General features: G+C 42.0%; 1 protein-coding gene across 15 annotated transcripts in view; it reads right to left on the minus strand.

The window, feature by feature from the left end:
• Window positions 1-18,523, minus strand: part of TASP1 (taspase 1) — a 278,035-nt gene that overhangs the window by 44,556 nt on the left and 214,956 nt on the right. For 7 of the 15 annotated variants that reach the window (XM_033440331.2, XM_033440330.2, XM_033440325.2 and 4 more), the window contains one exon: window positions 15,461-17,719. The exons of 7 other annotated variants lie outside the window; for them this stretch is intronic. In XM_033440331.2, the coding sequence (XP_033296222.1) occupies window positions 17,555-17,719 (165 nt within the window). In that variant the 3' untranslated portion in view covers window positions 15,461-17,554. Of the gene's footprint in view, window positions 1-15,460; window positions 17,720-18,523 lie in introns of those variants that run through there. One more of the 15 variants, XM_033440336.2, reaches the window with a different exon arrangement.

The following is an 18,523-nucleotide window of genomic DNA, read 5'->3' on the forward strand; positions in this document are numbered from 1 at the left end:
ATTGGGTGTCCTACTATTTAACTCAGGCCTGACACCATCTACCAGGATATAGAGCCCACAGGTTAAGAGCTCAGTCCCACAAGACTGTCTCCCCACAATGCCAGATACCAATCGCAAGTTCAGGTTGTCACCTGCACTTCTGGCCCATGGCTATAAATTGGCTATAAATGAGAGGTTACCACCACCCCCTCCTCAGGTTTGATTAATTTGCTAGAGCAGCTCATGAAATTCAGGAAAACAGTTTACATTATAAAAGGATATAATTTAGAAACAGCCAGATAGAGAAGAGATGCATAGGCAAGGAAGGTAGGAAGAGGCTTGGAGTTTCCATGCCTTCTCTGAAGGCACCACTCCCCAAATCTCCACACGTTCACTATCTCAGAAGGCCTCTGAACCTTGTGTTTCGGGGGATTTTTATGGAGGCGCTGTTACATAGGTATGATTGAATGCATTACTGGTCATTGGTGACTGAACTCAGTCTCTAGTCCCTCTCCCCTCCCCATAGGTCAGGGGGTGGGGCTGAAATTTCTAACCCTCTAGTCACATGGTTGGTTCCCCTGGTAACCAGACCCCTGGTAACCAGACCCCAAGCTTTGGGGTTTTCCAAAAGTCACCTCATTAAAATAAACCCAGGTGTGCTTGAAAGGGGCTTGCTATGAGTAACAAGATACCCATTTAACCTTTACGGCTCTGAAATGATTTCAGAAACTGAGGACTAGAGATCAAATATTATAGCAAAAGATGCTCCTATTGCTATTATCACTTGGGAAATTCCAAGGGTTTGGGGAGCTGTGAGTCAGGAACCCTGGAGGAGGAACAAATATGTACTTCTTATGCTAAATCACAGTACCACAGATACCCAACCACAAATGCTAATGAAGTCAAGAGAGAGAGAGCATGGATGTGGATCAAGGAGGTGGGGCAGGCTCTCTGGAGGCCATGGCACTGGACAGCAAATAGGACTGGAGAGCAGTGTTGGGCCTAAGGGAGAGCTGATAAGTTTGCTTGGTTTGAGCCACACAGTGTTTCCAACTTCTAAAGATATTAATAGAAAATATTTCAAAATGGGGAAATTGCATACAAGCATCTTGATTTCTAGATACTCTTGAAAAATCTGGCAACCCTTGCATTCCCTCACCAGAGTAAAGTCGCAGCTACCTTCTTTAGACGGGCATTTTCGGCAATAATTTCCCACTGGTGGGGCTGTGTTCTGCCTATGGTGTGTGCTCAGATGGCCCTAACATCTGTGATCATCTTTCAGTGCGGTTACTATTATTGGTCCATTGGGTTCAGATGGTGGCAGCCCGATCCTCCCACCAACCTTTGCCTAATGGTTTTGTAACCATAGAACCAGTCCAGACTGGGCCTATCCTGTTTCTAACAAGATACTGAGTTGTTTTCCAGAGACAACAGAACAAAACCTCAAATCATGCAGCCGAAGCATGCAGAGGAGATGTGCACCTCAAGCAACCTGGAACCAAACCTGTTCCCCCGACCCCCTCCAAAGGACCAGGGCCTGACCTGAACCTGAACTCCAGAGCCCTTTCAGAAGTGAAGGGTCTGCTGTCCAGGAAGGTCCGGTGCTGAAGCCCATCTACCACACCTTACCATAAATGGCCAAGCTCCAAAGCCCTCCAATCAAAACCTGCCCCACCGGAAGCGGAAGCTGGGACGAAGTGAGAGAGTAGCATTGACATAACTACCAAATGTAAAATGGATAGCTAGTGGGAGGCTGCTGCATAGCACAGGGAGACGAACCCGGTGCTTTGTGACCATCTAGTGGGGTGGGATAGGGAGGGTGGGAGGGAGACGCAAGAGGGAGGGGATATGGGGATATATGTATACGTATAGCTGATTCACTTTGTTATACAGCAGAAACTAACACACCAGTGTAAAGCAATTATACTCCAGTAAAGATGTGAAAATAAAAATAAAAAACCTGCCCCACCAGTGCTTCTGCACACCAACCCTCCTCCCCTAACTCATAAAAGTTTGACTGAACCCCAGATGGGGAGACAAATTTAAGTTGTGTTTCCTGTCTCCTTGCCTGTCAACCTTGCAATAAGCTTCTGCTCAGTTTTAGCAGTCACTGATAATCATTGCCTAGACCCCATTATTTCAAGAGTTACCAACAGGTGGTTTCCTAATTCTATCACTGTCAATACATTAATAGCTGGAATTCTTCTATAAAGAACTTTCTCAACTTTTTGGTATTCCACGATAAAGTGCATATAAGAAAGGAAGGGTAAACACTTGATTCTTTTTCTTCCTTTTCAGGGTTCAGAATAATAAACCTTCAAAAGCAGCCAAATGCTCTCCCCCTCGTCATTTCTTGTGATGTTAAGAAGGCAGTTTTGTTTGAAGGCAGATGGTAAGAGATTACAGAGGGAGCACAGTTTGGGGAAGAAATAGGGATGGAAGAAGGAGGTACAGCATCTTCTTCATTCACACCAGCCAAAGGCGAACTCTTGATGTTTAAAAGACAAAAATAAAAGAATTGTGAGAGCTGCTTTTAAACTGCCCCTATGAAAAAAATGGGCTGGACTGACTTGCTAGCTGTGTTTCGGATGACTAATTTGTAGGCTCACCTGTTTTAAGTCAAATATAGTACCTGCAGGATGAGTAGCTCCTTTTGGGCTGACACAAAATGAGTATTGTTGTCAGTTAAACTAGTTAAGTTTGCTCAAGATCAGCTTTACTCTTTAGCAGAAAGTTCTCTTCTCAAAGACAATTGAAGGTTAGCACAGCGTATTAGTCTGCTAGGGTTTCCATAACAAAATTATTTTCCCACAGTTCTGGAGGCTGGGAAGTCCAAGATCAAGGCATCAGTAGGGCTGGTTTCTTCTGAGGCCTCTCTGTGTGGCTCACAGATGGCTGTCTTCCCCCAGTGTCATCACATGGCCTGTTCTCTGTGTGTGCAAATCCCTGGCATTTCTTCTTATAAAGACGTCCTATTGGATTAGGGCCCTGTCCTTATGACCTCATTTGACCATAATCGCCTCTGCAAAGGCCCCATCCCCAAATATAATCACAGTGGGGGTTAGGGCTTTAAGATAAAAATTTGGTAAGGACAGAATTTAGTCCATAATAGATACAGAGTAAAATCCGACAGTGCCCCATATGCTGTGGGCTGCATTCATTCTCTGGCTGGAATCCTCCTGCCTTTCCTTTGGCTCATTCCTCTCCATCTCCACTTGGCCTCCTTGCTGTTCCTCAACCACGCAGCACATTCCCGCCTCGAGGCCATTACACGTGCTGTTCTCACTGCCCAGAAAGCTCTTCCATCCAACGCCCAGGTGGCTCACTTGCTCATTTCTGCCAGATCTTTACTCAAAAGCCGCCTTTTGGGGAAGGTTTACACTGGCCACTCACCTGAATTTCACTACTACCACCCTCTCTGCCTCAACGTTTCCTATGTCCTTACCGTATCTAACCAGCCATCCATTTTGCTCCTTTATCCCATTCATTGCCTGTCTCCTCCACTGGGACAAAAGCTCCACAAGGGCAAGGAGTTTTATCTGTTCATTGCTGTTCCCTCCTTACCTAAAAGATAGCCTGGCCCATGGAAGGGGCTCTGTATGTTTGCTAAGCCAACAGAGGATTTTGTTTTTTTTAATGAGGATTTGGGAAATGAAAGAGCAAACGGCAAATTAGACATTTTATAGTTTTTAGTTTCATGTTTTGTAGTTTTTGATTATAGCTTGTAAGTCTGTTACAAATTTTTGAAGAGATTTGTATAAATTAAACGCTCAAAGTGATATTGAAATTGTGAACCTTAAAACTCTGAAAATAAAAGTCTAGGTATTTCCCAGGATGGACACAAAATATAGAAATAATATGATGTGACATTATCAGTTCATTCATCTCAACAACTACATGCACATTATCCTCTCTGAGAGAGAGATGGTCGGGGGCAGCAGCAACTCGACAGTGGTCAGGTGTGGGCTGCGTGCCTGGCAGGTCTGCTGTGTCCTGCCGCATGAATGAAACTGCAGAATTCAGCGCTCAGAGGAATATGGAAAGCAGGAGGGCTACCTTCTTTGCAGGGCAATTTCCCTCCTGGAGAGCGGGACAAGAATGTCTCACACTCAATCTTACAACTTACCATAAATATCTGAAGAGACAGATACTCCTTTCCCTACCATTTTCCCTTCTCTTGTTAATTCTGCCTTATTTTTCAAATTGTTGAGTCCTAGGTAACTTATATTTTTCAATCTATTAACAGTGTCACATGAACTTCCTTAAAACAACCCAGAATGATGTGTATGTTTTGTAGAATAGAGATCCATTTAGCTGCAGGCTCAGCTTGTCTTCTGCATCATCACTGTGCTACTCGGGGTGTGTAGAGTTGGGGCTGGAGGTGGCATGTTGGCTGAGCACACCTTGTGCCCTTACACAGTGAATTCTTACCTGATGTGACAACAGTCACTCTCTGCTTTCTTTTACTGGCACAAATGTGATAGACCTTAAATGACCAATTCCAGAGAGAAGTGCTGAGGAAGTGTGTCTGGTTGGTTTTTATTGCTTTGTATCTACTATGGGCTTTTTTTTTCCTTAATGACTTGAGTCCAGAGACACTATCCCCAACTCCCATCCTTTTCCCAGAAGTTCCCTCCCCACTGCTTTCAAGAGCTGTCTTTCAAGGAGACACAACTTGTGAATAAGAATATTCTGAGCATTCTTTGTGTGCAGCATTAAAGCTTGGAATGTAGTTTACTGCTCTAAAAATAGAGTTTGGTCTTCAGACTTCATCCTGAAAGCAGATGTACTCAACTAGTTGACAGTTTCACATGAACCTGCTTAATATAATCCAGAATAATGTGTATATTTTACAGAATAAAACCCCATTTAACTACAGGTCAAAAGATCTGGGTGCTCACTTCCTTAGCCTGTGTGATATCAGGCAAATCAGTGAAAATCTCAGAGCTGTAAAACAAGGACTCTGGGTTAGACGGTCTCTAGAGGAGCCTCGCAAAGTTTAACCTTCTCTGACACTGACCTTCTTTAGCTTTTGCATACATTGTGAATGAGTCTAAAAACAAGCGTTTTACTTCTATCCCATCACTGTCTTAAACTGAAAGTAATAAATGGGCCAGAGCAATGTGAAGATGTAATTCCCAAGTTCAACCCAACAAATCAGAAATATCAACAGATTGAAAAATTAATGCCATATGTTAGTCATTTTACTCCATGTCGCCCCTACCTCGTTTTCCACATTTAGAACAAGGATGCCATAAAAGACCATTGGCAAATGTGGACAAAGCACAAAGACAGCATTATGGCAGATTTCGTTGTTAGTCCTGAAACAAGCCTACATAAAGGGAAAGTTCTACTGTTCTCACATAGAAATATCATGTCCAAGGAGCCTTAAAATAAGACGAAAATGAGGTGTGATGAGAACAGTATGTTGTTCCAGTCTCTCAGCAACTTTTGTTACTTCTTTTACCATGCAACGACACCACACCTCAGAGGCAACATCAGCCAACGCTGCCCCTTATTTTTATCTTAAAAGCCCCGTGAAGGCATCCACATAAACAGGGCAAGCCCACAGTACCCATTATAGCGCCACTCACGTGAAGAATTATCATGGATATTCCATTCTGCTAAAGGTGATAAAAGCTCTCCACTATTTAGAAGTATTTATTCTGCACTTATTATGAGGGGACAGAAGAATGAAACACACATGGATCTTGCTCTGAAGGCAATTAGGTCTCTGTAGGATGCGGAAGCCAGTTCCTTGTGAAACTAGTTCCTTGTAAAATCTTAATAAAATACGAAGCCCCTACATTTGCATAATGCTTTAGTTTCCATAGTGCCTTTGCATCAATGAGATGGCTTCAATACCCTCTCAGTTAGACAGAGGTATACTATACCTATTTTTCAGGTGGAAAAAAGGGGAGGCTCAGAATGGTTATGTGGTTTGCTTATGGTCGCAGAGGAAGTAGAAAAACTGAGACTTGAATGAAAGCCTTTGGACTCCAAATTTAGGGCTCCCTTTACTCCCACAGAGCCTTAGCGTGAAGGATTCTAAATCAAATTCTAAATCTGTTAAGAGACACAAATTTATTTTTCAGGGTGAAATAGGGCTTGCTCGGAAAAGCTACTGCCACACATTTTACCAAAAAATTTCAGGATGATTCTGGGATTCAGAGAACTGGGTTTGAGCCTTAATTCTGCTGCGGACGGACTGGAGAGTCTCTGAACTGGGGGTCACTAGATCTCTGGGCTTCAGCATCTTCGTAGGTGAAAATGAAAAATTCGCCTCAATTATATTGGGAGTTCTTTCCAATTCTAACATTCTTTATAGTTTTGCATTAGAATGGCCCTCTAAATGCGGTTTACATATTTTTTTTCAAAAACCTCACATGTGTAAATTTTCCTAGAATTCAGGTTATAGATTTTTTTAAAATAGCCCCAAGAAGTAATTGAAATCCCAATTGGTCCTAGGACTTGTATCACCTTCTCTTTAGACCCGGCCTAACTTAAGAGTGGAGCTCTTAGATAGTGGTGTTAGGACCATTTACTGAGACCCAGTACATCAGAGTATCTGAGGGTGGAGGCCAGGAGGCTGGATTTTCACCCCACCCTCGCCCCTAGGATTTGCACCCCCATCTCTGCAGGAACAAAGCCTGTCCCTAGGCTACCTTTTGGATAAGGAGGGAGGCAGGCAGTGAGAGGGACAGTAGACGTGTCATACAGACAACACGGAAACACACCTCTGATACAATCACGTTTATGGTGCATTCTGAGACTGTGGAGACCTTTTATAGTCTTTACTCTGATTTCTAAAATTTTCTTTACCTTTTTTCTCAAATGTTCAAAGAGGTACATGACTATTTTTCTATTAAAAATTGATTTTAAAAAAGAATAAAGCAAAATATGCCATTCCATGTAGTCCAAACAATCTCAATTGTGTAAAAAAAAAATCGCAATTGCAGACGCCGAAGGAACTATATCAAAATGTTAACAGTGGTTAAAGTGGGGCAGTTCACTGCATTCCAGAAGGATTCATTCAGGGCCAGGATTACATTTTTTTTTTCTCCCTGTCATTTTTCTGTATTTTCTTAATTATGCAGCAGAGTGATTTAGTGAGTGTTTAATGCAGCAACATAATCTATTGAGAAATTAATCTATGTCCTTTCTAACTGTTCAAGACCCATTCTGGGAGGCATGACTGTGTTCCCACGCCACTCCTGAGCACTGCCAAAGAAAAGAATGAACAAAATAGCTGTACTGTCCGCGCAGGACCCAGCAGTTGCATCAAGACGACCACCATCTTCTCCTTGAAACGCCTCCTTTCCTTGGCTTCCAGGACCCCACCGTCACCTGTTTCTCCTCAACCTCTATGGCCACAATTTCCCAGTCCCCTTTGCAGGTCCCGCCACGCTAAATGCATGGGAGTTACCTGGGACTCAGGCCCCTCTTCTCCCATCTGTGGTCACTCCTTGGTGACCTCATCCAGTCCTGTAGTTTTATAAAAAGCACCTATATGAGGAGACTCCCAAATAAACACCTCCAGCTTAGGCCTCTCCTGACAACTACGTGGTTAGAAGCTTTGGTTTTGGAGTTCAGAATGTCTGGCTTGAATCTTGGCTCCACCTCTTGGTAGCTGCGCCACCTTATATAAGGAACTTCATATTTCAGATATTTCTTTCTGAGGGGCTAATGGGAGCGGGAGGTGTGAAGCTAAGAGGAGGAGATCTAGTCGAGCCCTGCAGGCCCATGTGCAGCATGAAGGCCGGGGGTTTACCTTCGCTCCTGTAACGGTAAGCCCTGGGCTGCCATTTCCTTGGTAAAGACAACCAGGTGGCCCCTTCTTGGAGAACCTGGTGGGGAAGCCTCAGCATCCAGATGATTTGTACTGAGTGAAAACCCAAAATGTCAGTAACAGTCTTCTGGTTGGTAAGCTGCCAGATAACATGGATTTTACTATAGCTTGAAAAGAGCATCTTGTATTTGAAAAGAAATGAAAGGCTAATGTTGAAACTACCATAAAGAGTGAAACTACTATTTGTGTAATGGACTATTTCCTGAGAATTTCAGTTGATCTGTCAGTGAGGAATTTGGGAGGGGTAAAAATAAAAACCGCCAACAAACTCTTTGAAGAAAGTTCTCCTCGTCAAAACCATCTGCTTCCTGACTTCTTATTGATCTGACCCGTGCGACACCAAAGAACTATTAAGGTGTTGAGACGAGAGAGGGCAAGGCTTCCCAGGCTGGCTTCTGCTGGTCCTGGGAGAGGCTCTCTGAAAAAAAGGAGCCTGGTCAAATGTCAGCCCCAGCCCACTTTTCTCAGAGCCAGACAGGCGTGTGAGCACGTGAAGTTCAGACACTCTTCAATAAAGGAACCCGCGGACTCTGTAAGCCAGCTCATCCCAAATGTCAACGGATGCCGTCCTTCAATTCCAGCTGCACCCAAACTCCTATAAAGAGTGTGATGAAACCTCCCTTCTCTTTTACTCTAATACTGAGACCTCAGTTCCTCACCTTCCCAGCCACTAAATGTTGGGGTACCCCAGGACTCAAGAGTTGGGCCACTTTTCCTCAACTCATTTTGTAGAAAATTATCTGTGCAGTGTTCTGGACATAAAGTGAAGCATCTGGTTCCACTGGAGAAAGAGGAAAGAATAATAACTCTCCAGAACTACCTCCTCCTCCAGCTGCCACTTCATTTCTTTGCTTCCATTTACAGCAACATTCTTTAAAAGACTTGTCTATTCTTGTTTCCACAGCTTCCTTCCTTCCATTCTCTCTAAACCCTCTCCACTCAGGTTTCTGCCTTGACCGCTGCACTGAAACGGCTCTTACCAAGGTAAGCAATGACTTCCGAATGCTAAATCCAGTGGTCTGTCCTCAGACCTAACTTCATGGGCCCAGAGTACAGGATCTGATAAAGCTGATCGCTCTCTTGGCCTTGAAATACTCTCTATCCTTGGTTTCTAAGACCCCACCCTCCTCTGGTTCTCCACCAGCCTCTACGGCCATTTCTCAGTCTCCTTTGCTGGGTTCTTCACCTCTCTGACTTATCAACACAGCAATTCCTCAGAAATCTTTTCTCCTGGCTGTGGTCCCTCTCTTGGTGATCGCACCTAGCCTTGTAATTTTAAAAAAGCATTTATATGCTGAGATTCCCAAATATACATCTTCAACTTAGTCCTCTCTCCTGACACACACATCCAACCACACGCTGACCGTCTCCATTCAATGCCTAACAGGCATCTCCAAATGAACACATCCAGAACTGAGCTCTTTCTACTTCTCCTCAAGCCTGCTTCCTCCCTCCTCACCTTCTTCCCCCCGCTGGTAAATGGCAACTCCATTCTCATTGCTGCCTTCTCTCTTTCCCCCGTGCCTCTGTCCAATCCATCGGCAGCTCCTGTCGGCTCTCTCTTAAAATGGACACAGAAGCCAACTGGCTCTCACCGCCTGCCCAGCTAACGTTCTAGTCCAACTCATTATCGTCACTCACAGGTGGCAACGGCCGTCCACGCTGCCTCCCTTTCAGCAGCTGGAGTCGCCTCTTAAAATGTGAGCCAGACATTGTCACTCCTCTGCTCACTATCCTCCAGGGGCTTTGGAAGAGCCCAGATCCTGACAGTGACCGGTAAGAACCCACATGGTCTGGTCCCCCATGGCTTACTCTGTCCCACTAAGACCAGCCTTCTCACTGTCCCTCCGTCACACCCGGAACACTCACTCCTGATTGAAGGCCTCTGCTCTTGCTGTTCTCCATGCTGGGACGTTCTTGCCTTGCTCCCATAAATCTTCCAAGGCTTTACTCAAACGTCACTTTCTCAGTGAGACCTGCCTAACATCGGAACCCTCGTACTTCCTAAAATCCTTTCCAGCTTCACGTTTCTTTTTAGCACTTATCACAAACATACTATACGCCTTATTTATCTTGGTTATTATTTTCCCCACTAGTGTGTCAGGCCAGGAGTACAAAGATTCTTGGCTTTTTTGTTCACTATTATGTTTCCAGGAAAGTACCTGAATATAATAGGCACTCAATTGCATTTGTTTAATAAGTATTTCGTTTTAAAAAATGAGCCGCTATGTTTCATCAAAACTGTACTCCTGGGGCTTCCCTGGTGGCGCGGTGGTTGAGAGTCTGCCTGCTGATGCAGGGGACACGGGTTCGAGCCCTGGTCTGGGAGGATCCCACATGCCACAGAGCAACTAGGCCCGTGAGCCACAACTACTGAGCCTGTGCGTCTGGATCCTGTGCTCTGCGGCAAGAGAGGCTGCAATAGTGAGAGGCCCGCGCACCGCGGTGAAGAGTGGCCCCCACTTGCCACGACTGGGGAAAGCCTTCACACAGAAACGAACACCCAACACAGCAAAAATAAATAAATAAATTAAAAAAAAAAAAACCCTGTACTCCTAAGTAAACTGACTTTTTCTAATAGCTAAAATCTCAAAGCCAAAGAATCAAGGCTTCCTTCCCAGTTAATCATTACTAATCACTGTAATAAATCCCTGATTAGCTCTAATACTGATTAACTGAAGTTAAGAAGAAATGAATTTTTGTGATCTTTGATGGTGAAAAACTTATAGATTGTATTTATTTCTTTTTTGCCCCAAGTACGGCCTACTGAACAAAAACATAAATTGCGAGATTCAGGAACTTGTTGTACCTAAGAGGTTATCACCTTAAAGACCGGGTCCTTCCTATCTGACCTGGCTTTGGAAATTTGTAGAAATTTGGGTTGGAAGCATGTTTTATTCAGGGGCTACTGGGGCTTATTACTAACTGCCTAGTAAGGGTTTGTTTTGCCAAGATCTCCCATTTTTAACGGGGCAGGTCCTAACTGTTAGCAGGTTCTAACCGTTCAAAATTTTACCATAATATCCACAAGACCTATCAATGGAAGAAATCGGGATTATTGGGGTTTTCATCTGTTACAGGAGGTACATTCAAAATACGATTAATTTTCTATTTCAAGTGAAGAAAAAGCTGTTTCCAAGTACCCTGAGCATCTCCTAATAGCGAAGCATTAACACAACCCTCATTCTAAATTAAGTTTCTTTTCATGCCTTCAACACTGCAGCAGACAGTGTAGTCCAAACATGTACAGTGCAGTGATGACAGCTCAAGAGCATAAAAGTAAATCGCCATACGTACCACTTATTGCATCCAGAAGTATTTGAAAAGAATGCAAATAGAGAGAGTAGCTCAACCATATCCAAATGTCTCAATTAGTTATTACTAAAATGTTAAAGTTTCACCAATTTACAGCACTGCTTTACTTATAAGACATAAAAATCATACATAATAATCATCAGAGAAGAATTTTAATCCTTAGGATTAGACAGAATGGACGCTCCAAGATGAAGGCTTTAAAGAAGACAGAAACTATATTATTTGAATGAATGGTACTGGAATGAAAATGTATTCCAGCAGATAGACTTTGCTTAGTGTTCAAAATCTACAACACGGGTCAGTCTCCGATGCCTGTTTAAGTGAAACAGGTCAGGTGTAGGACTGTCAGAATGGAATGTCCAGGCCCCACCAAACAGGGTGGCTACCACTTGGCTCCAACTAATCACGGCCATGTAGGAAGTGGGTCCCAGTGTGGCCAAATCTACTCTTATGAGAGAAAACAAGCCAGGAGGAAGAAAATTGTACCTTTACGTAAAACTTAAAACATTTTAATCTTGTATAAAAATTTTATTCAAAATTTCTATTTTATGTAAGTTCAAATTTTTTATGTAAACATTTTCAATTTTTTTAAAACTGCTGATCTGCTGATGAATTCAGCTTTTGAGCTCAAATCTGCAGGTTACTGGGGAGGAGGGTGAGTGGGGATAAAATGTTGCATCCAAACAACCATCTGGACTCAAAGTTCTACCCTCAACCTCAACAGGGAGCCACTCATAGAAGGCGTTATGTATGGAATGAATGCCCATGTGTGTGGGGCCCTGTGGGGCCATCAGTACCTCCGTGTATACTGACTGCATACCTGTAGATTCAGTTCCCATCACTACTCACCTACTTAAGAAAATAATATAATAGAAGTTCTTACAACATAAAATCAATGGGTGATCCTGAATCTTTACAATCAAAGAAACCAATACCTTGTTTCAAGTTAGAAAGTTAACAAGAAACAAGAATGGCATGACCAAGATTATGGCTTTTTTTGTCTTAAGATTGAAAAAAAAAAACAAGAAAAGATTCCTTTCATCATTTGCCCACTGCTTTTCAACCAAGAGAAAGAAATGACCATCCTGTAACCATTACTTACTCACTGTGGGTAATAAGGCTGACCATTCTCATGAATGCTTGTCTCAGTTACATCTCACACTTATGCGTTGTTCTGTGCGTAAAATGCAGGCACGTGTCTGCTTTGGGAAGGTACATATTAACCTAAAATGTTGGGTACTAGAAGGTAACAAGGTGACATTCTAATGTTAAGTTCACACCTGATGTGAACTACGTAAGCTGATGGCTATGTAAGTATATAGAGGTAGAGAAATTAATGTTTTCATTATTTTCTATGTTGCTATAACCAGAAGAAAAGGTTTATTCACTTCCTTCCAACTAACATGGAATGTCTACAAGTCCAAGCAATAGACATATTTATCTTTGCAGAGATCTAACCCTACACCATGATTAAAATGAGATTTATTTGGATAAATATGGTTAATACCTCTGGGAAGATTTATGCTCTTGCCAACATGGTGAATTCCCTCTTTGTGTTTATTCTATTTATTGCTTTGGAGCTATCTCAAATGAATCATTTGGAAGAAACTGATGGCATAAGACTAATTAGGCAAAAATAAAATTACCAACTACTCTTAGAACTAAACTTGATGCTGAGGAAACTTGTGTCTTAAAGTTTGTTTTTCACATACTCAGCCTTCTACAATCTTCTCCTGTTTGCCTAAAGAACTTTCTAAATAAACCCAATGGGATCCTCCTGGAAGTCTTAAGAGCATGGAAAAGAAATGCAGTTTTCTGTATTTGAAATTCTGGGCAAGCTTAAAAGGTACAAGCAAAATCATTGATTAGCCATTTTTCCTTCTGTTCCATAAAGCACACTTGCCAAATTTAGCTGTCTGGGATGTTTTCCTAGTACATAGCTTGTTGGCGGCACCTAACACCATCTCAGGGCAGTTGGCTTCCTGCCAGGGATCAGACTCCTTCAGTTGTTGAGTAACACGGGGACTAGATTATCAGAAGCAGTTAAAATTTGGCTTAGACCAAGGCCAACTTGTGTCTAAGTGGTTCTTCATAAATCTAAAATATGATCCAATATATCCACCCAGTGACTGTCACTGGCCACTATCGTGGAACTAAAGTCCCTTTTAAGGAACTCATGGTCAACACACCCAAAGGTGTTCCACTGTCTAGAGCTCAGAGGAATCTGGGAAGGCTGCCTGCGTTCACACAAGAGATACTCAACAGTAGCTAGTAAACAATATTCTTCCCTCTTACTTTTAAAGGGAAAATTAGTTAGGTGAGCTTATCAGGAATGCTGCAGGCAACTTAGGTTTCATTTAAAAGCCTAAGTTTGTGATGCTGTCAAGTTGGTAGACATCTAGTCAGAAAGCTTTTGAAAGGGCTCCGTTACTACCATATTGGCCTGAATTGCAGGGTTGTATATGTGTGTGTCTATTCCTGCAGCTTCAAACAATTTTTTTTCCTCTTCTGGGATCTCTGAATTCACTTGTCAGTTGGCTTATATTTACAAGCTAGAGTTACGTTTTGTCAAGATGTAATAACCCCTACCATCTCCACCAGGAAAGGAGGGTGAAAATCCAGGAGGTGTCACTCCTGTGGTAGGCAATGGACACAGCACGTTTGGGAACACGGTTACAGTGTAAATGAGGCTGCGGAGCTGCAAGGTGACAGCCCTGAGAGACTCTCTACCACTTCTACCACCACCACCACAACCATCACCCATCACAATGTATGTAGCTCTATTATATGCACTTTAGTTTTATTATTCAATTAATATTCAGAATGCTCAGAAAGCTTTGGTAATATTCCCACTTTAAAGATAAGGAAACCAAGGGTCAGATAGGCAACCTGCCCCAGGTTACAAAGCAGGGGCTTCAGGATGGAAATCCAAGTCTGGCTAACTCCAAAGCCCATTCTCTTATTATATCACACTGCCTCTTTATAGATGGTCTTGCTGACACCTTTAAAAAACCCTCCTCCTGCTGCTTTGCCAGGAATGAAGCAGTCAGAGCTTTTTTCTCTCCTAGGAAAGGCTTATCTCTTTCTGGAATTTAGTTCATTTAAGTTTTTCTACCATATTCTGCTTTTGGGATAATTTTTTAAATCTATGACTTTATAGTTTATCCAGCTCATTCTCATTACTGGGAGTAGAGGCAACAGTCTCTTGTGACTTTCTTCATCCTAATTGGAAGTCTTTTTCTCACTTCTTTTGGTAACTCCCTCTTGTGGACCTCATTTTTTTTTAATTAATTTATTTGGTTGCACCGGGTCTTAGTTGCGGCAGGCAGGCTCCTTAGTTGCGGCTCGTGGGCTTCTTAGCTGTGGCATGTGAACTCTTAGCTGCGGCATGCATGTGGGATCTAGTTCCCTGACCAGGAATTGAACCCGGGCCCCTGAATTGGGAGCACAGAGTCTTAGCTGCTGCACCACCAGGGAAGTCCCATGTACCTCATGTTTTATACTTAAGTCATCCTCCCATGGCTTTCCTTGATACACAAGTTAAGCCTATCAAAAAGCTCTCAGAAATCTCATCCGTGCTGTCCCTTGTACACAGACATTTACTGAGATTTTTTAAAAGCCCCAGAAACTATCTTCAAAAAAACAAAGCATGGGGCTTCCCTGGTGGCGCAGTGGTTGAGAGTCCGCCTGCCGATGCAGGGGACAGGGGTTCGTGCCCCGGTCCGGGAAGGTCCCACATGCCGTGGAGTGGCTGGGCCCGTGAGCCATGGCCGCTGAGCCTGCGCGTCAGGAGCCTGTGCTCCGCAACGGGAGAGGCCACAACAGTGAGAGGCCCGCGTACTGAAAAAAAAAAAAACAAAAAACAAAGCATGGTAGATACTACATTTGGGGTTACAAAAATCCTACCAAAAACTGAACAGCAACATATATGCTTATTAATCTGCAATGTAGAATTTAGAATTTTGCAGATGGCAAGCAAGTATCTAGGGAGGAAGGGCCATATATATACAATACCCATAATATATAAAGGACTTAACCAGGGTCCATTCATCTGTATTCAGACACATAAGACTTTGTTTCCTTGCTCCTATCAAGCCTGATCCCAGGAAGGACTTAAGGCAGAGTCAGGTTTTCTTACTCTCATCTTACACATGAGGCCTCTGAGATCAGAGAGGCACAACAACTACACTGAGTCACATAGTCTGCAAGGAGTGAAGGGGGAACCTAGGCTCCAGCTGCCTGGCACTGCAGCCATTCCAATACTTGTTCATTTCAATTGCAAGAACTGATCAAATGTGCCATAATATAAAAGGGTGATGTTTTTAAAAACTTTTTATTTGAAAATAATTTCAAAATTACAGAATAGTTCAAGGGACACCCATACATCCTTTACCCAGCTTCACCCATTGCTAACATTTTCCTCCGTTTGCTTTGTAATCTGCTATCTATCTATCCATCTATCCACCCATCCATCCACATAATATTATTTTCTGAACCCCTGAGAAGATATTGTAGAATTATGGCCCTTTACCTCCGAACACTTCAGTTTGTACTAAAGGTAAGAATATTTCCCTGCATACCACAGTACAGTTATAACAAGTACATTTTAAAATGATACAACATTTTCTACTATCTATATCCCATTTTGCAAATTGACCTAAAAATACATTTTTGGCATTTTTCCCCTCCCATATAGGATCCAGCCTAGGATCAGTTATTGCATATACTAGTTGTCACGACTCTTTAACATTGTTTAATCTGGAACATTTCCTCAGCCTTTGTCTTTTATGACATTGACATTTTTGAAGAATATAGTCCCCTTTTTCTTTCTTCCTAGAATGTTCTTCATTTTCAATTTGTCTGATGTTTCCTTGTGGTTAGATTCAGTCTGTGCACTTCCAGATGGGATACTGCAAAAGTGATGTTGTGTCTTTCTCACATCCAGAGGCACATGATATGTCCATCTGCCCCTCACTCACGACATTAGTTTTGATCACATGGTCAAGTTATTGCCTGGTTTCTCCATAATATACTTATTATTTTCCCCTGTAACTAATAAGAATCTGTGAGGAAACACCTTACGACCATAAAATAGCCTGCTCCTCCTCAAGGATTAATTTTTATAACAGTATTTTCACTGTGTTATAAAAAACGACCTCTACATAGGAAAAGAAACCTAGGTTTCACTTATTATACCTGAATAAGTTCCATGCCAATGTTAACATCTGTTTTTATTATAGTAGTCCATACACACTGGGTGTTTATTAAAAACCATTCATTAACAGTCTGCTATCTTGGGTAGGATACAGGCAATCTGATTTTTAAATCCAACTGGTATCAATGCCCTAATTTTGGTTCAATAAAAAGAAATCTCTTTAACTCATGCTACAGAAGGGGTTTAGAAATTAAATTAAGGGATACAACTACAAGAGCATTCTATTAAAAAAAAAAAGAAAGAAACTTATAAAAGAACCTACCTCTATTTATTCAAATTACATATGGATTCTGGTTATAATGATATTAGTTATTATCCAGCCTTTTTGAAGCAGTACAATTTTGAGGTGAACTTTAATTCAAGGTATTAACCTGGATTAAACATAGTTAGCTTATATAAAATGTTCAAATGGCCAGGTGGCTTTAGTTTCTGAGTTTGGTAACAAGCAGAAAGAAGGCAATTTTTGGAAAGCAGGGCAAATTAAAAACAAAAAAAAAACTTTTCAGAAGTAGTTTTTAAATTTAAAAAAAATGTTGTTTCAATTTTTGAAGAGGTCTTCTGGGACTTCCCTGGCGGTCCAGTGGTTAAGACTCCGTGTTTCCACTGCAGGGGGCATGGGTTCGATCCCTGGTCAGGGAACTAGGATCTTGCATGCCACATGGTACGGCCAAAAATAAAATAAAGTAAAATAAAATAAAGATGCCTTCTTTCTCATTTTGCTACTGTGGTTTGCAATATCATATGAGAGCATGTTTCACAAACCCATCATCATGCTTGAATGGGTATGCCACTAATTCAATAATTCTTTCACAGAAATCAGGAAACCAGGGGGTAGGCCAAAGGCTTACTCTCTTAAAAAGAATATAAACTTTGCTATAGCCCCTCTTTCCTCTTTTGAGCTCAGCTTGTCATCTATAACTTTGTCATACTTGCAATACAATAAAATTCCAAGCTTTATGACAGAAGAGATGTTTGTTTGTTTTTTATCAATAGAATTCAGCAACCAAAGCTTTAGTGTTTTGGGGTTTTTTTGTTTGGTTGGTTTTTTGGGGGAAAGCATTTGTTGCCACAGGCTCAAAGGAGGAAGAAAGGGAAAGGGATGAACTCTCTGCAAGGAAGGTCAAACACATAATTTACAAGTGAGGCAAGAGGAGCAGCTGTATCTGTTGGCCCATCAATACCAACAGCTGGAGAATTTACCAGCAATATGAAAACCACGTCCACCAGATGTCAAGCGATGCAACTGGAAGCCAAATATCTTTGGGCTTAAGGCAGGACTCTCCACTCTCTTTCCTCCCATATTTCATGTTAAATAGCAAGGTGTCTTCCACAGGCCACCAGCAGGGATAACAGGAACATTTCTGCAAATGGGACTTAATAACTTGACCGCTCCCACCAGACAGGTTTCAGACCAGCTCCACTACTGAAGTCCACCTCTTCCACGTTTTTTTGTTAAAAAGCAGTTTTAGCTCAGATTCAACATGTCAAGGGTGAGAGAAACTTAACTGGCTGCAAGCTATTCTTGGGCAAGGATTCTTATGGCTTATCAGGCTTATTTTATATTTTGGAACCGTTCTGCAATTGGGAAAAAAAGAATGTTTTGAAAATATTTATTTAGAGAGCCACTTTTCCACTCTTTCTTTAAACCGGTGCTGTTCAGTATGGTAGCCAATAGCCACATGTGGCTATTCACATTTAAGCAAAACTTTAACTTCTGTTTCTCGGGCATACTCGCCACATTTCCAGTGCTCATTGCCACACGTGTCTAGTGGCTATCATATAGGAGGACACACTATAAATATAAATTATTTCCATCAACACAGAAAATTCTTTTAGATAATGTTGCTCTAAACCCATAAATCACTTATTATTTTATTATTTTTTTTATACAGCAGGTTCTTATTGGTCATCAATTTTACACACATCAGGCTATACATGTCAATCCCAATCTCCCAATTCATCACACCACCACCCTCAACCCCCGTCGCTTTCCCCACACGGTGTCCATACGTTTGTTCTCTACTTCAGTGTCTCAATTTCTGCCCTGCAAACCGGTTCATCTGTATCATTTTCTAGGTTCCACATATACGCATTAACATACGATATTTGTTTTTCTCTTTATGACTTACTTCACTCTGTATGACAATCTATAGATGCATCCACAT

Source organism: Orcinus orca, chromosome 16 (genome assembly GCF_937001465.1).
Source record: "Orcinus orca chromosome 16, mOrcOrc1.1, whole genome shotgun sequence".
In the NCBI taxonomy this organism is placed as follows: domain Eukaryota; kingdom Metazoa; phylum Chordata; class Mammalia; order Artiodactyla; family Delphinidae; genus Orcinus; species Orcinus orca.